Source organism: Pavona decussata, unplaced genomic scaffold (genome assembly GCF_977016875.1).
Source record: "Pavona decussata unplaced genomic scaffold, jaPavDecu1.1 SCAFFOLD_381, whole genome shotgun sequence".
Lineage (NCBI taxonomy): Eukaryota > Metazoa > Cnidaria > Anthozoa > Scleractinia > Agariciidae > Pavona > Pavona decussata.
In genome coordinates, this window is record NW_028145755.1 from 515,461 (window position 1) to 539,122 (window position 23,662).

Below are 23,662 nucleotides of genomic sequence, written 5' to 3' on the forward strand. Positions count from 1 at the left end.
ATGAGGCGGGACAACTCCCAAAAACTACTTCTGCAAGTAACACAAAAACAAATAACAGTTCTGTGGTTTCGTTCCGATTGTTTCGGTGGTTCCGGTGGTTTCGTTCTGGTGTTCCTGCTTTTAGTAGATGCCGTTTACGCATAGCACGAGTCAAGTTCGAGCCCGAGTCAAGTTCGAGTCACGAGCCAAATTCGAGTCAGGATCCAACTTTTATTTTTCTCTCTTTTTACTTTTGTTTCGTTTTTCTCTCTTGAGAAAAAGAGCAGCAGAGTGTGTTCGATAATCAGAGCTGGCGAGGGTACGCACGGCGCGCTTTTGTAAAATAAATATTATGTGCAATTTCTCGAGTAAGATTGTCAGTTTACCATAAAAACCGAAAGTAAAGCGTTCACGGAAGATTCCTGAACACTCAGCAACTCTTTGACGTAGTTAAAACTAACAAGTTGCTCATTAGTGGAAAGTTGTAAACTTTTATTCTGCGGACGTTGATCGTGAACTAGTGGTAACCGCCATTATGTCTTCCCAGGCACCAGTTTTCAAGCGCATCTATTGCGATGAGTTTAAACTCAATTTTATTTTCATGAATTATTGTGACAACTTAGTTTTAGCTTGATTACCGAGGATCAATTCTTATGTTAACATTGAACCATCAATAACGAAATTAGGCACGTTTTAGCGCGATAAATAATCCCCAATTTAACATCAGTATAGGTATATTTATAAACAGTTTAATCTGCACTTCTTTTAACCCTGTATATCAGCTCATGTTAAAAACCACTGCTAAACCGTACACACATTAAGAATACATCACACAATAAACCATTTGTAACTTTAAATAGGCAGACATTTATTAAATGTGAAATAATTTCTCCGCACATTCTAGTTAGCCACTGCTGAAAAAAAGAGCTTACTTTCCTTCAAACAATTAATATGAAAACCTACGATAAAATGGTAGTACACGCACATTAAATAAAACATTCACAGGGGAAGCTCAGCTGCAAGTGAGTAAAGTAACAGTGCATTAGGAGCGATGGTTAAAAGCACTATCCAAAGACAACAATAAATGAGGCTGTTCATAGCCTTCTATACAGATGCTCTTTGGGCTCATGGTGCAATCCTCCCCGCGAGACCCAAACAACTCCAGCGAGAGACCCAAATAAAACTCGCGCGAGACCCAAATAAGTAACGCGCAAGACCTAAATAACTCTCGCGCGAGACCCAAATAACGCTCGTGCGAAACCTTAATTAGAGAGCTTTATTGCAGGCTAGAAGCTACCATGATAAGTCATTGGCGGCAATGTGGACCTGGTTTCTGTAACAAAGTAACTAGAAAGGTTCCTTCTCCCTGCACTGATATACCTGGTCCATTGCAGTGATTCTCTCCTTTATTTTGTTACATTTACCCACAGTTAATTAGTTACGAGACAACCAAGGCGGAGATCAGAACTTGGCCAACTTTTGCTTGAAAGTAAAATACCCTATCACTCCACCATTGTCTCCATTTAAGGCATAATAGCATATGCTTGCATATAGCATGACCTAATCCAACGAGGTTACTTCCAACAGGTTATTTCCAAAATAAAACTAAACAGCCACATTACGCTACTAAGGTATACAACAGCAAAACATTGAAACACATTTACAAAGGTTGCTATTGCTACAGTTCAGTTGTATTAATACTGAACGTTAATTAGATGTTATCAGCGACAAATGCCTAAAATACAATCCTAACCTTTTCTTAGGGCACCCCTCCCCCTAATAAAGATATCTCTCGACTATGGACAGTCGTCCCTTAAAGAGAAATGTTGATATACAACGGTCCAATTTATCTGGGCCCAAACTTATGATATCTGTATAAGGAGGATTCCCTGTGTGTTACAATTTATATTATTTTCTTTATGATAAAATCACCACCTTTTAAATCAAGTCATTTTTTTGTGTGTAGCAGTAAGTCAAAAATGTACAGAGTGAAAGTGTTTCAGAGCTACGTACATACTTATTCCACCAGTCAATACAGTCTAGGAATCAAAATGTAGCTACACCAAACATGGAATAATCGAATTAAAAACTAGCAAACATTCAATACACAAACTATTGACAAGAAAGCGGTGAATTTGACTTCCAGATGCAAACGAATGTAGCCATCCAACCAACAAACAAGTGCAACAGTACCATACAACAACGTGCACTCAAAGAATTAAAACCCAAACCAGCTAGTAGGATGGAACAAAGGTAAGTTGCTGGAGCCAACAAAAATATTTTGATGGGCTAATCTGTAACTGAGCTGAATTCTTTTCCAAGAAGACAAGAGTACAGAGTTGCACTGGAAGTCACAAGATAGTTTTTTACAGAGTGAAAATCTAGCTTGAATCTAGTCTATATTCAAATGCTCTTGATTTGAGCTTGATTACCTACCCTACCTCTCATCTCAAACTGTTTTAAAAAAAAAAAAAACAGAAAATAATGGCTCTCCCAAAGACACCTGTATATCTTGATTTCCACTTAAATAGCAATTCTCACTCGCTGCAGACCAGTTGTTCCCTCAGAGTGGAAATTAAGTCTGCACGCACACAGCTGAAGCCTGAGAAAACAGACAGCATCTTTACGGTGCTGGATGTTACTCAGACATAATGAAGTGTTCCAGCTTGGCCAAAACAAGCACCCTATCGTATTTGCAATAATTCAAACTATAGTTAATTTATGCACATGTATTCGCACTAACTCACACTTGGCGTTAATTTAAGCAAGTAAATATACATATATGCAAACACACTAACTTAATATAATATGAAATGCTATATAGTTAATGTCTGTAAATTGATAATAAATTTATTTAAATGTATGCAAATGCTTGGCCTAGCTAGAACACTGATTAACTAATTTACAACAGACATCTGAGTGAGTAAGAAGGACTGTGGCTTTGAAAAAACCACTATCTGATGATGCACTAACCACATCATTTTGTGAATAATTTCACAACAGTCATGTGTCTCACCAGTCATAGGAAAGCTGGCTCCCAAAATAGCTTGTTTTAAGCTACTAGATTAGCTCTTCCATGATTGTTGCTTGGTTATTTGTATACTCCTTGTAGTCAGGCATTTTCACTGCTAGTTGCCAGCTATGGTTGCCTCCCACACCCCCCGCCCCTGCCTGATTTTCACTGCTACCTAGGCAGTTGCTATCAACAGGCCAGAGTAACTGGAAACCAATAATTTAAAGCCTCTCTACTCACAACTGGGAAAGGCTGTAGCAAGGATATGTTTTTAAAAGCAGCTCTTTGATCACTAGTCTCCTTCAGAATTGTTATCTAGCAGTAGTTGTAAAGCAATTAACCAAATAAACAACTGTAAAGGAAACTATCCTTTCACAAGCACCAAAGATATCACAAAACAACGTCCATTTTTCACAACATCTCTGTCAACCAAGATCAGTCATAGAATATTCTTTTCTTGCATTCCAAAAATGTTTCCAATGTTACATGCTCAGTCTACTTTGACAATGCTGTAGATTTTCCTCACAAAGAAGAAGCAGGCAAAGAAGCCTACAGCACCTGAAAAAATACAAGAGCTGAGATCAGCACCAACGTCCAACATGCTTTTCACTGTGTTTCATCTAAAGTTCTACTTGAGATAATTAATAACAAGTTTTGTTATTCTGTGGCAATGATTTACTTCTAATTTATTCTTTTATTTATGCTTAAGTTAGGTTTGCTTGAATTTCTTTCACATTGGTTGACAATGGTATATAAATATTATTATTATTATTATTATTATTATTAAAGCCATATTTTTAATTCACATTTGCTCTAAAGAGCACTAACAGACCCACTGAGAGAGCTGATGTCATTTCCAAAAAAGAATTAACACTTTCCAACAATGTTAAATGAAATAGCTGTATGTTCAACTGTATAGCCATTGTGCTTAAGAAAACACATACCAAAATAATGTTTTAAAATATGAGGTTTAGTATGTACAGATAGAATCAGCACATCATGGGAATTTTAGGAAAGACCTTTTACATGACATCTTAAACACAAGGAAGAGTTTTTGATCCAATTTTCTAAATGCTGAGAAGTGGATTGAAAAAAGCGAGGTGCAGCCAAGTGTTTTAAAACCAACTTTGAGGTGTTTAGAAATCAGACGAGACACTCTTTAGTCAGTTTGATGAGGCTTCTCACAATAATTCTTGGAGAAATTCAAAGCAAAAGTTCGCCAAATTAACGATAGTGATTTTCTTTGTTTTCTTTTCATTAATTATTAATAAGGTTTGAGAAGATGCAGCACAAAGTCAGAGCTCTCACCAGTGAAGAGGAAGAAGATCAGCACCATGATAAGGGTGTAGCCAAAGTACAGGAAGGTGGAGGCTGTTCCAGTGATTGTCAGTTTGGTGCAGAAGAAATGGATAGAGTACAAAAAGAAATACACTGCAGTACAGCCGCCAGTCAAGAATGACCGCCACCACCAATGATAATCCTGCATTGAACAAAGTGCAACTTAACTGTTAGCCATTAATATATGTAATTAAATTATTGAATTCCTTTTATGTAAAAATTAAACTTGTCATGTGGTTTAACCAACAGTGTGTGTGGACAAAATCCCAGCACTTTCCTGTGGTGCTGTTTATTATGCTGTACAACATGGTTCTAACTTTTGAATCCCAGTACTTTCCTGTGGTGCTGTTTATTATGCTGTACAAGGTGGTTCTAACTTTTGAGTCCGTAGATGTAATCCTAAAGTGTGATCATTCAAATGAAAGCTACTGAGCAGTACTTTCCTGTGGTGCTGTTTATTATACTGTACAAGGTGGTTGTAACTTATGAGTCTGTGGATGTAACCATTCAAATGAAAGCTACTGTGGTCCTATTCACTATGCTGTACAAGGCGGTTTTTAACTTATGAGCCTGTCGATGAAATCCTAAAGTGTGACCATTCAACTGAAAGCTTTTGATGAGCAGTACTTTCCTGTATGTCTCACTGAAATCTTTGTAACATCAGCATTCAAATGAAAGCTGACAGTGCAATAGTTTAATGTAATACTGTTATTATGCAAATGAACTATGAATTAATTATTTGCATCATTATGAATTTGAATTAATCATTTGCATAATTATAAACTATGCAAATAAATGCTGCAGAGCAGAGCTACATCCAAGACAGTATGATTTTAAGTAAACATGACTTCCATACCTCTGCACAAAGATGGAAATAACACAGCAGGATTGTCGTCTCTGACACAGTCAGCAGCAGAATTAAACACACAACAAACAAGAAACCAAACATGTAGTAGATTTGATGAGACCTGCAAAACAGAAGAAGAAATTTTGAAAAAGAGGTCATTGGATGTCAAGACCTCAGTCATCCTGGATGGGTATGGTTGAAAACTCAGAACACTTGAAGTGACAAAAGGCTTTCTGGAAGTCACATGTGTGCAGACATGAGACAGTTATCAAAACCTATGGGACAACCTTTCCTGACAATTGTCTACATTGTTCCTTATTAGCATACAACAAAACAGCAACCTACAAACAAACGGACACCATAAACTAAAAAGACCATGTCAAACTAGGAAATGAGTCAAATATTATAAATTATTAGTGTGATATTCTCAGAAAAATTAGATTAAAAAATCTATTTAAAGGCCCACATTCACCCAAGATATATTGCGCGCCGAGGAACAGTTTTCATATATGAAAACCTCCCTATTTTATTTGAGCGGGAGTCGAGTGAGGAAGCAATGAGCGATCACGAATTATCTTTCCCTCCAGCACGAGTCGTAGAGGAAACCCATATGAACCGCTCGAGTTCGTACAGCCAATAAGATCACAATAAAGCATTTCAAAACAAAAACAAACGACCGCAATGACTCTTGGGTGAAGGTGGGCCTTTAACATAATTATCACAATCATATGCTAAGTTTGCCAAGCTCTTCCAATTTGTGGAGACCATTACACTGTATTTTAATTGGGATGTGTAATGTAGCTAGTTTGTTCTACCCTAATCAGGTTAAACATGTAGACAAAGATCACCTATACACAAGGATCCATGCATTTATAAGAAAGATATCAAAACATTTTGATTCAAAGCAAGTTACCACTTACCAAATACTGTTCAAGATAAAGAACAACTGGATGAAAATGCAGCCAAAAGGCAGAACACCTCCCATGATTATTCCTGGGCCAGCTCTGGTGTAGATGCTCTGAGAGAAGAATATTTGAGATCAGGATAAATTTTTCCACTCTTTGATGGCACAAGAACACGCAAGCTCATCACAATGCAAACTAAATCAGGACAATACTGGTTGCTATGTCAAGACAAAGAAACCTCACCTGTTCTGGAATCTGTCGAGGAATTTGGTTGGTACGTACTGGCTGCTCAATTGCCTATAAAAAGGAAATGTATAAAGAGCATGGGATCACAAGGTGATTATTAATACATAACGAGAAAATCCCCCTTTTCCCTCAATCTAATGTGATGTACAAATTTTTTTAAATACTTTTTTGCTTAGTCCAAACAAATTTATGGGCGTATAAGGCACTTCAAGATGTACCAATACTAGTTTGTCTAACTTGAAAATCTAAGAGCCCCTTAACAAATTATTGAACTTATCAACAGATAATATAATGGTCCCTGATAGTACCTTCTTTTTAAATCCAAGGTATGCACCCAAGAATGTAAGAGGAACTGAAATACCAAACCTGTTGACCAAAAAGAGGATTACAATCATTTTTCAAAAACTCATTAATAATTGACCTATCAAAATGGTCGATAATACATCATGTGCATAAACCTCCTCCTTATTAGTATGCGGTGTCTTATCAGCTCACAAAACACTCCTCATTAGTATACAGTGTTTCTCTCATATGCTAATTACCAACGTTCACAAAAGCATAATTGTTATGAACTCTATTGACACACGTTTTTCCAGGAATGTCTTTGAAGCCGTTCAAAAAACTTGCAGCACATGTTTTATCGGGTCTAAAACCAGTTGGCTGCACCCCGTGGTTTTAAACTCGATAAAACACTCCTGCTCATTTTAAACATTACTTAAAATGTGTTTGTTAGTTTGTTCAAGTCAGGACACAATCTTTAGTCATCTTACCACATGGCTAACAAAGCAAGCAGGGTGGTAAACGGAACAGCAGCTGATGAACCTTCTGCCCACAACACAAGATTCAACAAGAAGAAAATGCCAAACATCAACCTGTAATCACACAAACAAGATGACACAGCTCAAGCTTTTTACTGTATTTAAGTGTTTTTACAGTTCTGAAAACATGCCTGCAAGCTTTAACAAGGATTTTTAGCATTTGTGTACTCACCCCGGAAAAAAGAAGGCTGACAATAACACATTTGTCTTCCATAATTCTCCACCAATCACTTGTTAAAAAGAAAAGGACAACATTATTATTACAAGTACATGTACGTAAACATACAGTGTAGACACCACAGCCTTCTGATCTCATTTCAAACATGCACTCTGAAAGACCTTTTTACAGAAAAACTGTACACAACAAATTCCCCTCTAAAACTGAAACTTAACAGTTTTGCCGTTTACGGGTGTGCAGTCCTTTTTCGCAGTATCAAGTGTTTGTGCAAAGATGTAATATGGTATATTTTTAAGTGTAATTACTTTTTTGTATGAGGCAAAGTACTATTTTTTCCTTCTGTTCTATAGCCACAAGTTATCATTATTACATGTAACTCTGCAGGATAAACAGATTCTACAATCTTGGACGGTTGAAGTGGAAAAACTAAGACCACCCCTCCTCCCCCCATTTCAATTATAGAAAAATGGCACGTTTTGCTTTACGCACAAATTCATCATTGATTTTGGGGGGGGGGGGGGGGGGGTTAATTTTTTTCTCATTCTGTCGAAGATTGTAGGTCTGTGACACCTACTTTTGTAAATTCTGGCAGAGACGTAACCAGCTGGAGATCCAAGACAAACAAACAACACCTAAAGAAGAAAAACATTACCATTACTTTACAACCCAGAACATTACATCATCACAGAAAGCAATACACTCGACTATATATCATTACATCTACATCTACCAAGCTGGCAAGTTAATATTAGTAAATAGCATTTTTCAGTTCACAGTACATTGCAACTCTGCCAAAGAAAGGTTTTGTAAATAGGAGACAACCAGCCAGTTTTCTAGAACAAGGCATGTTGACTAAAACAGTCTTGCAAAACAATTCATCGGAAAAGGTATCTCAGGTTTGCTACTGAAAATAACAGCTGTTTGTTAACTGTATGTTATCGTCAGACAACTGACATCCGATTTTGTACCACGTGTGACTGAAAGCTTGCAGAAACAAATGGTGAGTTATAAACATGTACATTTGTATAAAAGTGCTATACGTTTTCTTTCATGATCTTTTCCTTTATTCTCATGACCAATGTGTTTGATAACACAGTGACACTGTACAGAGAAATAGAACACTAGTCACTAACTCACCAAAGCACACGTCATCAAGGCTCCACGGTTGGCTGGAGACAAAAATCCAAGACAAGCGAACACTGAAGAAAGAGAACCACAAAATTAGCTGACCACTTAACTAATGATGACAGGATTGAGTACCTCAAAAGATTCTCCATTGGTCACTACTGCTTACTGAACCTACCCAGTGTGAAAAACACCATGATGAAGATCTGAGTGCCACACCCAAGCATAACAGAGAGGAGCATGGCTTTCTTGGGAGGACGGAAAACATCCCCATGAACCAATTTCCAGCCAAATTCTTCCTGGGCATCCTCCTATGATGAGGTGTAAACAAGCAGTTAAAATAAGGGAGAATTCTTAACCACTTCTTTACAGTGGTACATGGGACAGAAAATATTTAAAAACCTTTACACAACCTCAACCTCACAAAAAATAAATAAATAAATAAATAAATAAACAATTACATAAATAAATAAATAAATAAAATTCAGGGACCTGTAGCATTTCATCATCAATAGTAAATTTTCCTAACACAAGTTTTGAAAATAAAGTGTGCAAGTTCAATACCTGACAAACCACAAACAACACTTTTTTTGTACTATTATATATTTCCTACAGCATTATCAATAATACTGACGAGTTGATAGTCAATTTTACAATCTCAAACTTATTAATAATTCATGAAGAGAAAACAAAGGAGATTACTTCTGTGAAGGAGGTTTTGCTGTGAGTATATTCTGTAGCCACCTTTTTGAAAATCAGCTCAGATAGCTCAATGGTATAAGTGAAATGAGTCCAATGAGCTTGAACAAATGAAAATGTGGTGCATGTGTTATAGCCCTGCTTGTCTAAATCACATTTATTTTTTGTCAAGCAATGTAACTGATGTTAACAGACGGCCTTGAAGCCCGAACTTAGCCTGTCATTTCAGGATATGTTGTATCTAAGAAACCTGTCTCAACCCATTCTCAACCCACTTTACTTTTGTCCTGTCCTAGGTACTTATACATGTAGAAATAATCTGCCATACCGCTGATTCCATCTGATTGTAACGAGCAATATCTTTATGCAGAGTTCGTAGCATGATCATGGCTACCATTCCAGACAGGAACAGCACAATAACCAAAGAATTCATGATGCTGAGGGCAAAACATGAAAACAGTTCATCAACATCGTAAAGTAACAATAAAATATTCACCAACTTATCCTTTCAGATTGCAAGTCAGGGCCCGGTTGTTTGAAAGCCAATTAACGTTAATCCCTGAATTAAAAGTTAACCGAGGTTTCCAACTCGCTCGTTAATTATGTTTTTAAAATCTAATTTTAAGCCATTTATGGTAAAGACAAGTCTAAAGTCAAAACTGAGGGATAAAATCTTTGGAAGAATCTTTGATGATTAGTCAATAAACTCAAATCAAACTTCATGTTAATCCAGGATTAGCTTAATCGGGCTTTGAACAACTTGGCCCTGAACGATAAGCTAACCACTGTGCCTCTAACAAAAGTACAGTTTAACGACTCTCACCTGAACCACTGGATCTTGGTATGTGGCATGGAGTCTAGGATGTAGTCCCAGCGTGATGCCCACTTGTGATTCGGATTTTGTTCTTCCTGAAGAGTGTAAGAATAAGAAAAAACAGCAAGTTCAGAAGGTAAGGAAAACACCCTAAAAAATAGTGTTTCAACAACATTTTCAAGTCAAAAGTGTCATCCCTGGGACCAGCTGAACATGTTAAAACAATGTTACTGTGAGATTTTGAATGGCATCAAATAAAATTAGTCTAACAGGAAGCATGTTCAGGGGTGGTACAGTATAGGCATTTGATACACAGGTGAAAATTCCAGTTCTTTTTAAAAGGATATGGTTTGGTATAAATAATTTACATCAAAATAAAACAGCATTTAAGCATATTGATACAAGTTAATTTTAATTAACAGGTGACAGGCAGGGTATTTATGGCTGAGCTTGTTTTCAGACAGGTTTTAATAGCAGGGAATTCACGATGAATGATGGGGGTCAATCAAGATTCTCATTAAGTTTTTAGCGTAGTTGGTTTTATCAACAGAGTTGACAAGGTAATTTGCCACTGTAAAGAGATTAAAGTGCTGATATTTTGAGTGTCAGCTCTTTGTCAGAGAACTTGAATACCTTCACGGTGGTCAAATTACCTTATCAGCTCTGCTGATTAAACCTAACATTCATTTCTACTCCCCAGCGACGCAGCACCACAGTTTCTTTAGAAACTAACCCCCTTATCTATAACTTTCAGAGTAGACTGCTAGGATATAGAAGTGGGTGGTCCAGCAAATAAGCGTTTATACAAGTTTGTTAAACATGCATGCTTTTGCACTGAAAGTTGGTGGATCAAAAATGGAGGAGAACTCTGGGCTGGGTCATTTGAAAGCCGATTAACACTAATCCACGATTAAAAGTTAACCAAGGTTTTCTACTCGCTCATAAAAATGATTTTAAAGGCTCATTTTAATCTAATGTTAAAAGAAAGATCTAAGGCAAAACTGAGGGACAAAAATCTTCTGATGAATCCTTATGGATTAGTAAATATAATTGACTGAAAGTTCATGTTAACCCAGGATTAGCTTCATTGGGCTTTGAACAACTTGGCCCTGGTCAATAGATGAGGATGATTTTCCAATGGCTGAGTGAAACGAAAAAAGACGAAAATGTTTTTCTCACACACTGCTGGGGGTCTGGGGATGGGTTTAGGTCATGTGACATGTAAGGCGGGCAGTTGTTTTTTGTTGATCGCCATTGCTTGACCTTCCCACCCACCCACCCTAGCGTTTTTCAGTTGTTCAATTCACTTCTGAACGAGTTAAGATTTTGTTTGATTTTTAGCGAGTTCATGCTTTGATCTCCATGTATACTTGTATATTTTGTGAAGCTGCTATTGTTATTGTGTGAATAAAGGTCAGGCTTGCAGTGGTCGGCTTGACATGGCTCCCAGCAGTGTGTGAGAAGGTTCCTTCTGTGATCCCTGTCTAGTGTGGAGCACTGCTAAGCCCACTCACCTCAAATCTAACATTATAAGTATAGACGATTTTCAGCTCATCAGAGCCTTTGAGTTCTGTTGGTACCCCCATGGCTGGCAGATCTCCAAAACATTCTCCTTTATCTTGTTTAATACTGCAAAACAAACCCAAAGCTAACGTGAACAAAATTAATCAACCCCTTCTAGGTAAATTGTTCAGAGAAAGTAGTCCAAAAATTAATGCTTATCCTCCGAACATACATTTCGTACCCTGACTCCTAACTTTTGAGTCTGTGGATTAAATCCTTAACAGTGACCATTCAAATGAAAGCTACTGTACTGAGCGTATGTATATTTTGCTAATTTTAGCAGTCTTGGGACAAAAGGGGTTGATCCTGTAATTAATCTAACTTTATCTCCAAGAAACACCTAGTTATTCTACAGACACCCAATTTTGGGAGATGTTCACTAAAAAATTAATGCTCATGACCATTAGATAAAATAAGTGAGGGACACATCTCATGGACAATCTCTGTTAAAAAAAGGGGGAGTTTAATGAATGTTTACCCTGTCTAGACCGGGCTCTTTTATTATTATTGTTTTTTTTTTTTTTCCGCTTCTGGGGCCGGGATGGGAGGGTGGATTCCACCCCCTCTATAGCTTCACAAGTATAAAAGCTATGACAATGCGGCTTGGAAGACAGATAGCACATCTAAAGATGTTTCCTTTGAGGTCCACAACAGGAAATGACGACATCATATGAAGTCAGAATTACGTCATGATTGGCAAATAGCGGCCATCTTGGATTTCTGGATTTCACCAAAACTTTAGAAATGCGCAAAAACTGAATGAAAATTAATCAAAACCAATAAAGTTACAGTAACCAAACTAATTTTCCTCATTTTGTTTAAAAAGGGATTTTCCATTGTCCAAAAAAACTGCCATGGTAACATCAAAGTCAATGAACACTAACTGACCACATCAAATTTTTCCCAGACAAAGTTCTTAAAAAGTCCTGTGGCTTCATGCCGTTTGCTCTAATGTTATTTCCTTCAGACAAAAAAAAAAATTCCTTCAGGTTCAAAGTTGCCGTGGGGAGAATCTGCACCCCCCCTCCCCACATGGTCTAGGTAAGGTTAATGTACATGTATGAAATACCCATGTTCTGTGTAATAATGACTGTAGATGAAAACCTTTATGAGTGAAATATTGTGAGTTAATTTATACCACACAATGGTGAAATACTGAACAGAATTATGACAAAATGAAATACAACTGACTGTCACATTAAAATTTATACATTTTCCACAGGTTAGGTACGTGCAAAGAACCTTTCCAGTGACGTTAGCTCCACACAAAAGAGATGTACATATAAGTCACCTTTTTGGGGTAACTCTTGCAGACATCAGGCGAGCTCCATCCCAATCTTCGTTCTTTCCTTCATGGTATTTGATTGTAATATCAACATGATTGAACACATAGTGCATACCACGTTCACTGAACTTGCTCTGAAAGCAAAATTACTAGTTAATAAAACAAACAAATCTATTATGAAAACCAAAAGCCCTGGATAAAAAATGACACATTTTTGTCCAACATCGTGGTAAAACTTATAATGGAAAAAGTACATGTAAGCCCAATGAACACTTTTTGCATATTTAGATTGGTGAAATGACAACACGAAAACTGGTACCTGTGACATCACACAAATTCTCTTTCTAATCGGGTGCTTTTCCTCATTAATTTTTTTGTGCAAGCCCTGCTGGCAGAGGTGTCTAAACAGTAATTTGTTTGCAACACAAAAGGTTGGATGCTTAAATGTGGGGATGCAAAGTTTCCTTAAATCCCTTGCAAACCTGGTGATATATGGCAACCCAAAGTTCCTGGAGGATTTACATTTTTTCACAAAATATCAGAATTGTCTGTCTGTCCTGTCTGATGTTTGGAAGCACCACAATTGGAACAATTCTGATTAAACTGGGACGGTTGGCTGGTATGTATTTCCAAAAGGTACAACATTAAAAAGCTTACACTTGTCACACAGGCATCGCGTGCCTGCCCATCTTCAGACACATGACACCCAATGGGAAATCCTGTTGAACAGAACTGGCTTGTTTCATCTGCGACCTCATAACACCATGTGACGGGCATGTTGTCAATAATCCTGAGTAACAACAACAACAACAACAATCTTTATTTGTCCTCTTGCCTTATGTGAAGCTGAGTAAGGTACAAAGACAATGGGGAATGAACATGATCAGTTCAGTAAGTGTCATGGGATAGGTAAATCTCAGTGAATAACTAATTAGAAACAATTTTTGACTGACTTCTCTCACCAGTGATTTTGATAATTGAGAGCAATTCCATTTCTTAAGAAGTCAAGTTTCTTCATTTTTTCAGCATCACCAGCTTTGTAAGTTTTCTCGCATAAAGTCTTGCACGAGATATCTTGCTTGAAGGTGATCTGTATGATGCAAAAAAAAAAAAAAAAATTTTAACAACCCTAATAATAGCTTACAACATCCCAATGAAGACAAGCTTTCGTAAAGCTTTCCTGTATGCAATTTCAAGAGATAGTACTTACAATGCGATATTTGGGAACTATTTAGGGCTGATTTGTCTAGGTCAATTTGAATGCTCAATTAACATACTGCGTGTACATGTATACTGGTTCACAAGGTTGGATTTCTTGGCAGTGGAACTCCCCGCGCAAGCTGGTGGGCAAATGGGACAAGGAGTAAGCTCCTCCCCTCACTCGTCATTTCCACTTGACAGTCTGTCACAATCACTCTGCCACCAGTGACTCATGAAAATCCAACCAGTTTGACTGCTTGCAAGGTACAGATTGTCAAAAGGCTGTAACGTTAGTTCAAGAACTTGGGATAGAATCACTTTGTGAGTAACACTTGTTAACAACCTCATCATATTTTTTTTCACAATAATTGTCTTTTTTGTTGAGATTCTGAGAGAACATACAAATTGTAGTACTTATAAGTTTTAGAGCAAACTGCCCAATGATTGTGGATATTCACATGAGTACTTGTATCAAGCAAACAAAACATTTAACCAAACTCTTACATTGTAGCTAGAAGGTCTTATTCTCTCTCCAAACACAACCTGAAAAAAATTATAAGAACTTTTATTATGTCAAATTACAGTGTACTTTAATTACATTAACATGCTTATTCATGAGATGTGATGGTGATGAAATTTTACAATCCAGTTTATTTTTTATAATGCTTTGTTCCAGAACATGACATTACAGTGTATGATTATGAATCTGAGACAATTGAAAACAAAATCAAACTGGTCAGAAAACTTCAAACCCAAAAACAAATTTAACCCACAAAATCACACTATTTGTGCTGAGTGTCTGGAAAACAAAATCCACCACAACTCTGAGGAAAATAATAGATTACTTTGAGGATTTATTTTCCTTCCTTTCTTGTTTCTAAAGAGTAAAAAAAGGTGAACATTCAAAACTTTCCAAATTCTCCCAAATGTCTCCTTGTATTACTACAACTCAGAGGAGCCAGTAGAAAATACATTTCAAAGGAATATAATTGAACATAACATCCATCCCAAAATCATTCAGAATTGGCACGTTTCATGCAACGTTGATTTCAATCAGTGGTTTAAAAAAAGTAATCACATTCATTGTCAAAAATCTGCTGGCCACAAGTAGTAGATAAATGAAAATACAAGAGCTATTTATTGTGTGCCGTGCACAAAGAACGCAAGTTCCTAATTGATTGGAGTCAAGTTTGTATGGGACATTTGATCGATAAACGAATGAATGAATGAATGAATGAATGAATGAATGAATGAATGAATGAATGAATGAATGAATGAATGAATGAATGAATGAATGGATGGATGGATGGATGGATGGATGGATGGATGGATGGATGGATGGATGGATCTTGGGACGCGTATCTAGCATCTTCCGCAGATTTTGCAGGGACGGATGACATCATCACCAACTTGACAAAGGAGAGAGAGACTGGGAATGAGACCATCAAATGCAATCCCTAATCTTTGATTATTACTAGTTTTACTGTGTTTATAAAGGGATTGGTTGATTGATTGATTGATTGATTGATTGATTGATTGATTGATTGATTGACTGATGGACTGACTGACTGACTGGTTGGTTGGTTGATTGATTGATTGATTGATTGATTGATTGATTGATTGATTGATTGATTGATTGATTGATTGATTGATTGATTGATTGGCTAATAACAACAAGGTAACTGAAACAGGAAAAACTTGTTTTTGCAGAAGAGAATCTCAACTGGGTATTGAAAATTAAATCTTGCTGATCCTTAGCCAGCAACACACCAGGTAACCTTACATTCTCCGCTTTCAACGTGTACCTGCAAAAATATTAATTTCATAAGAAACTTTGATCACTGCAACAAGTGATCAAACTTTCACACACTTGGCAAGCCAGACTTGCTGCTGATTCTACAAAAATCCCTTGTAGTCCCCTAGTGTGCCCACTCTAGCAAAAATCTCTAGTGATCACTGGCAAAACCTGTTGATTTCACTTTACCTGTCCAAGGTTTTCAGTGGGAGCACTCTCGTCTGTGGGAGGGGCACAGAAATCAAACCTGATAAGAAAATTTAACAGTTGTTGAATACAGACTTACAATGTATAATATACAGTTATGGCATTGGCAAAAATGTATTGGAATGTTACTTTCTCTCAAATACGTGAAAATCAGTCAAAGCTTACATGTACATAGCTTCCACGAGTCTCCTATAGCTCGGTGGTACAGCATACAAACTAGACTAGTAATAAATTATTTATTGGTAGGTCACAAGTTTGACTCCTGTTGGAAGGACTTGGATTTTCTTTTTCCAAGTATGCTTCTGTCACTGGCTGAAAAAATTCCTCTACAGTATAAGATAATAGGCATGCAAAAGATCAAAGAAAATTTCTTCTAGAGTTTAATTTCTGACAATACATGTACATTCACGCTTCATACTGTACATGACTGACAAATATTACAGTCAATGGGTTAAAACTAACCTGGAGTATTCATAGGGGATGACAGACTCCACAGAATCCAGTCGATTAACAAACAGCTCAACTTTTGTCTACAAAAGTAAAGAGGACAATGCTAATCATTAAAACTGGCTCATTGGATAATACAATTCCAGAGGTTTGATTGGTTTATCAGCCATGGTATATGAACCATTATACCGTGTCCAACAAATGTGTTACCGTAGGTGTAGAATCAGCTAGAAAAGACAATGTCATTAAATCTTATTTCATGATTGCTTTTAACAAAACAATTATTCCACTCCCACTTATTGGATACAAAATGATTAGACATGTACAGGTAACTGATTCAGTGCCATCATTCAGTGCCTTTATTGGCTATCTGTCATCTTGTATCCAATGCATTCTTGTGGAATAATATGGTAAATTGTACATGTATAGAGTGTTTTCACATGACGTCACGGCGGCCATGTTGGTGTCCCAAAACAAAGAAATGGCGGCCATGTTGGTGTCCTGAACTAAACCTCTGGGAATTGAACTCTATTTTTATGCAAATACTTTCTTTTGTTTCAGTAAACAAATATGGTCGGTAGTCACGTGAATGAAAACACTCTATATCCCAAGCCAGTTGATGCTTTCCTACACTCTGATTGGCTGTCTCAAACTCCAGATATTATTCACTATCCACCCCTTTGTATCTTCCTAGATTTTGCATGCAGGTTTTTTTTGTCAGTTTGTCTGAAACAAAAGGACCAATACTAATATACCTTAATATACAATGCACTTATTAAGGTTGGTTTGGCATATTCTAAAACATTCACTCTAGTGTAGGTAAAGTTTTACAACATAATACATTGTAAAACACCGGTAACTGTTTGTTACCGTGGCAATAAACTCGTATTATGTGCATGCAAACAGGGCATGAATATAGTTTTACTCTCTCCCGAGTACAGTAGCAATTCTCTTAGCATGTTACAAATATGATCTGCTGCATTTATATCCTTTGTTTTGTATAAACAAAGGTCATGTCTCATTGAGTGTTATGTACATGAATCTCTTGTGTACTTGCCATTAAAAATGCATTCTTTGTGGCTGCCAAAGTAAATGCCCAAAGGAATAAAGAGAGCCTTCTGGCAACAAAATCCAGCGGAGTTACCCATTTCTCAAAGACACACTTAAATTGGTGTGAAGTTGTAATGGGTAGTTAACATTTGAAATAACGCTTAAAAACGTCATGAAAATCACCCCCAAATAGAAGGTCCCCAAACTTACCACTAAATAAATGAGAGCTTAAACCGTCAATACCATATTGACACGACAGAATTCTTGCTGTGCCTTACTAGTTGTCAAGGTTATGGAAGTTCTGATACCATAATTTTAATTTAAAAATATTGTAATCAAACCAATTTGCATCTCTTGGATTTTTGCTACCAAAAACACAGCCAGGTGATATGCATAACCAGTGTGGATGACTTAAATATTAATAATTCCTATATATTAATTAAAAAGTATAATTTGTGCAAAGCGTTAACATCATACATGCCCATGTGACCAATAAATTAGCAGACCTAAAACTATAACGTTAAAATTCTCCACGTGTAAACCAGTGAAATAAATATTGAAATGGGACTTCACACTAAAGTCGTTTTTCAGTTTGTCTGAAACAAAAGGACCAATACTAATATACCTTAATATACAATGCACTTATTAAGGTTGGTTTGGCATATTCTAAAACATTCACTCTAGTGTAGGTAAAGTTTTACAACATAATACATTGTAAAACACCGGTAACTGTTTGTTACCGTGGCAATAAACTCGTATTATGTGCATGCAAACAGGGCATGAATATAGTTTTACTCTCTCCCGAGTACAGTAGCAATTCTCTTAGCATGTTACAAATATGATCTGCTGCATTTATATCCTTTGTTTTGTATAAACAAAGGTCATGTCTCATTGAGTGTTATGTACATGAATCTCTTGTATACTTGCCATTAAAAATGCATCCTTTGTGGCTGCCAAAGTAAATGCCCAAAGGAATAAAGAGAGCCTTCTGGCAACAAAATCCAGCGGAGTTACCCATTTCTCAAAGACACACTTAAATTGGTGTGAAGTTGTAATGGGTAGTTAACATTTGAAATAACGCTTAAAAACGTCATGAAAATCACCCCCAAATAGAAGGTCCCCAAACTTACCACTAAATAAATGAGAGCTTAAACCGTCAATACCATATTGACACGACAGAATTCTTGCTGTGCCTTACTAGTTGTCAAGGTTATGGAAGTTCTGATACCATAATTTTAATTTAAAAATATTGTAATCAAACCAATTTGCATCTCTTGGATTTTTGCTACCAAAAACACAGCCAGGTGATATGCATAACCAGTGTGGATGACTTAAATATTAATAATTCCTATATATTAATTAAAAAGTATAATTTGTGCAAAGCGTTAACATCATACATGCCCATGTGACCAATAAATTAGCAGACCTAAAACTATAACGTTAAAATTCTCCACGTGTAAACCAGTGAAATAAATATTGAAATGGGACTTCACACTAAAGTCGTTTTTCGCATTCACGAAATTCTGAATTCTTATAGTACTTTTATAAGCTTATGATTTCGAAATCGCTGTAGTAGATGCCTTATTGCTCGACAACGTGACGTAAAAGCCAAAAATACAACACTACACGTATGTGTGAGGAAAAAACTTGGACCTATAAAGCCATTAATTTAGAATAAACTAACTTGGAGGACTAGTGAAAATGTATTACGATAAACGTTTAAGCAAGACCTGGAAATAAAGAAAGATACATGTACGATGCGAGATTCTGAGTTAGTGAAGCGGCGGGAAGAAAATACAAGGAAGGCAAAATCGACGCCGAAGAACCATCTTCCTACATTTGTGGCGTTTATCGATTTGCCCGTTTGTTAAGCCATTAGGAGTCTTCTAAATATCATGTGAAACAGCAATGCAGCGAAAAAGATGACTAATCAATCGAAGAACAACACTCACCGAGCAAGCTGGGTTCGTCTGCTTTCCCGGTTGACAATACGAAACGGGTGCAAGTCCGGGTAAATAAAAAGCAGTGCAATAAGAAATACACAAACTGAAAACCAAGAATATGAGCCCCGGTGAACTGCAGCGATCCATATGCTTTGAAAAAGTGTTTTACCTACGTCGTTAGAGTTAAAAACCCGTATAAAAACCAGCAAAAACTTCGCCGTATATTTCAAACCGAGTTATAAGAAAGCGGCATCTATGCGCAGTAAGAAAAATCCGTGAGCTGCGCATGAGAGCAGCCACGTCATTAGATCCAAGATGGCGGCTTGAGAATATTGGAAGGGAGGGGAGGGGGAGGGCTTTCTTTCGAAAAAACGACAAACGTGGTGATTTTGTCATAAATGATAATTATTTCATCGACAATTCAGCAGTTTGAGGCTTCATGTTCCGTGACCGCATTCCAAGTCTAGGCGAGGTGTAAATAATTTTAAATTAGTTTCGGTTGCTATAGAATTACTAATATAAAATTTTAATATTTTAAAGCAAACAGCTGGTTGCAGGGTTGACAAGGCAAAGGGCTATTTCAACTAGTAGGCTAGTATCGCAGTGATGCCAACTCTCCCGCTTTTGGCGGGAGACTTACGGTTTTTTGCCTTATCTCCCGCTCTCCCGCTCTGGTACATAAATCTCCCGCTTTTTACGTCGACTATAAACACTGAATACTTAGTGAAAGATTGAACGCTGATTACGGCGTTTTTGTTATCGTTGAACCATAAAGAAATGTTGAAATTACGGTAGAACGGTGAAGTCCCCCCCCCCCCCCCCCCTCACTGAAGGCCTAAATATAGCCATAATTCCACAGCCCTCGGAGGCTCTTCGCTGTTGCTGACACGGTTCTGCTGGCTGCCCCTGAAGATTTCTGGACGTCTCCCGATTTTTGAACTCCGTGGGTTGGCATGTATGGAACTATCGCTAGCCTACTAGTTGAAATATCGACCCAAATTAAGTCGCCCCAGGCCCTTCCACCGTGGGTTATCCTCTTTCCCAAACGCTTTTCTCTTGCAAGTTACAAGGGAAAATCCTTAGGGCATAAGGTTGTAAAACAGGCTCAAATTGGTTCAATCTTACCAGAAACAAAAAAAAAAAAAGCAAAAGGCAATATGAACTGGTAGGGGTAGATTGCAAACAGGCGTCAACTTGTACGGAAGAGGAAAACCCGCAAGGGAAGATTAAAAGGAGTGCCGGATGCTTTCCCTTTCACCCCGGTCCCGTCCCCCTCCCCCCGCTTATCCATCCCGATGACGAGGTGGGGTAAGGTGGGGGGGGGGGGGAGGTGGACTTTTTTTAGTCTATTTTACTCCTCTATCGCGCAGGATTAAGTCAAAAACACACGGTGAGAAACTTTGTGTACAAATAGTAGTAGCATTTGTTCGTCCCGGCCATTTGTCCATTCATTCTGCTCGGGAAATGATTACGTCGAGGGTTTTAGGCATCGTTGCTCCTATTGGGGGAGGGGGGAGAGGGCGGAGCTAGAAGCAAGGCTACTCCAGACTCTCAAAGTCACCTTTTGCACTAGACAAATCTCAGGGTTTTTGGTAGGGCTTTCAGAAAAATAATGACGCTGTGGTCTGTAAAAAAACCCCGTATCTTTTGTAAACAATCAGTTACTGACATTGACACGGTTCGGCACGCTCGTGATTACACGTGTCCGTAAGGCCTATCCTTTATAATCAGATTTGTAGCTCTTCGCTGAACTCTTTCAATTGTGTCAATCAAAAACTGTTGATGTGGAGACCAGACCTGGCAGGCAAATTCAATATGTGGTCTGACTACATGAATGTATAATTTAAGTAGCACTTGGGGGTTGGGTATAAGTACCGCAAGCTCTCTTGATCAAACGTAAGACTTTATTTTCCGTGTTCACTTCCCGGAGTATCCAATCGATGGAATCGATAATCGATGACAATCGATATCAATCGATACCAATCGATATCAATAAATGGATTGATATTAATAATCGATGACCAATCGATGGCGAAGATTCTTGTGGTTATCGATTGGTATCGATTATCAATACCAATCGATAGATAAATTGGTATCGATTGGTTGCAGATTGACGGAACCGGAATCGTCGCATAAAAAACACAACTTTGTACGCAGTGATTGTAAACACATTTCAATACTCAATACTCAATACTCTCCTCTTTCTCTTTTTAAAACGTGATGACAATGACGCACCATCCACACGAATGCCTGGGTTTTTTTTTTTGACAAATTAAAAGTTTGTTCCATGGGCCAATCTAATAGACTTGCCTCTTTTACTTTGCACACCAAATCTGCCTTTTTCCCGTTTTTGCGATACGTCACGTTCATTTCGTCGAGTACCTCGCGCAGTAGTGCCACTGTCATGTCATCGGCGCTGCCTTCCTTTCGTAGCTCTCGTTCTTTCTTTTTGAGTGTTTCTTCTCTCGCCTCCCTCTCTTTGTCCATTTCTTTTAGTGCCGGCACCTGCTTGACAATCTGAGACAAATCAACATGTATTGGCCATTTTCCGTCGTCAACTGCTCCCACTACTTTCAATATCGACCTGACACTGCACCATTTGAAATTGTCAGTAGTTGACAACTCCCATTCGTCTTCCTTTTTTTTCTGGAAATCTAATACTCTCACACACATAGTGATTTTCTCATTGGCTTTTGCATCTGTTCGCCACTCGAACACAGGATAATGTGACTGAAGAGACGGAGAGCGGATGATTCTTATAATGTGACCCACATGCAAACCTTCTGATAATAACCACATGGCTACTATATCATACAAACACGTTCACCTCAAAACGGCAAAGATGATAGCCTTTGACGATGCACCTTATATTCAGTAAAGCCTCTACCCGGACGTCTTGCGTAGACATTATGACACGGAAAGGCAATGACGGGCAAGTGCGTAATTCGAGTACACGTGCAACGGGGTATATTCTTTGCGTTGAAAAGACTGGGTCGGAATTTGTTTTCCAAATTTTGTCCCCAGGGCTTCCTAAAAATGGCAGATGATCGGACAGGTAGCGTGCGTGACGTCTGTTCGAGGTTGCTGAGCCAATCGATAGCAATCGATGAACGGTTTTTGTGTGGTTATCGATTGGTCATCGATTGGCCGATACCAATCGATACCAATTAACTAATTTTATCGATTGATATCGATTGATCGATTGAATTTCCGATCATCGGTTTCCATCGATTGGATACGCCGGGTTACTTTGGCCATGATATTTTTATGCCGGGACAAGTTGTGACTTATCAACACTTCTAAATCTTTTTCTTCTGTTGACGATAAAATACGCTCGGTTCCAAGGCTGTAAGAGGTTAGTAATCTGTTTCTTTTATTCGTGATACAGAGATGTTTACATTTCTTGGTGTTAAACTTCATACCCTAGGTCTCACTCCATTCATGTAAGGTAAATAGGTCTTGTTGAGTATATCTCGGTCCATTTGACCTCGTATAACTCTACTGCATTTCGCGTCATCAGCTGGTAGAGGGGTAATGAAGTATCGTGAGATAGCTCAGATCCGATGTGATTAATATGGATATGAAACAAAATAGGACTAATTATTGAGCCTTGTGGGACACCGGAAAATACATATTTCCAATCTGAGGAAACGCCACAAGTTCGTTTCTTATTGAGTGGTGTCAAGAGGTGTCCGTGAAGGGTTTCAATAAAGGCTAGTTCGTTAACACCCGATGCGCTGTCAATGGAGTCCCAGAGGATGTCTGGCAAATTAAAATCAGCCGAAATTACCATATTGTCGAACTGGTCACAAACTTCGTGCCAAAAATTATCAAATACATCCCAGGCCCGTAGGCTGGGGTGGTTCGGGGGGGTCGGACGAACCCCCCCACTGCCAGAAAAGGTCCGCTAAAATAAGCCAGCTTATACAGATTTCAAGGTTTACTTATCTCATCTGTAACTAACTCAAAGAACGTATATTTTCCAACACTTTTTATTTTTTTTATCTACCTTTTGATTAACCTATTTTAATGGCATTGCCTTACATACATTATACATATTCGTTATTTAAATGCAATGATCTTCTCGACGGTCATGCCCGGCCCTGCCTGGATCCGACCAGGATGTGGGGGCCTGTGTTCTCTGCGAGAGAGATGTTGACCTCAAAGCAGCTATTACTAAATACAGTGACGATCTTCCATCACCAGAGTT

General features: G+C 37.9%; 1 protein-coding gene across 1 annotated transcript; it reads right to left on the minus strand.

Annotated features, from left to right (window-relative positions):
• Positions 1 to 822: 822 nt before the first annotated feature.
• Positions 823 to 19,713, minus strand: LOC146451939 (transmembrane 9 superfamily member 2-like). The gene is made up of 21 exons (XM_085098489.1): positions 19,462 to 19,713; positions 16,475 to 16,542; positions 15,995 to 16,052; positions 14,515 to 14,553; positions 13,773 to 13,900; positions 13,468 to 13,600; positions 12,817 to 12,944; positions 11,477 to 11,591; positions 9,972 to 10,057; positions 9,477 to 9,585; positions 8,628 to 8,760; positions 8,462 to 8,523; positions 7,899 to 7,956; positions 7,319 to 7,376; positions 7,099 to 7,200; positions 6,637 to 6,694; positions 6,326 to 6,379; positions 6,098 to 6,195; positions 5,187 to 5,298; positions 4,301 to 4,472; positions 823 to 3,550 (listed from the first exon to the last, which is right to left on the minus strand). Exons 1-21 carry the CDS (start codon positions 19,597 to 19,599, stop codon positions 3,483 to 3,485), a joined length of 1,977 nt encoding a protein of 658 aa, XP_084954615.1. The 5' UTR covers positions 19,600 to 19,713; the 3' UTR covers positions 823 to 3,482.
• Positions 19,714 to 23,662: the final 3,949 nt, after the last annotated feature.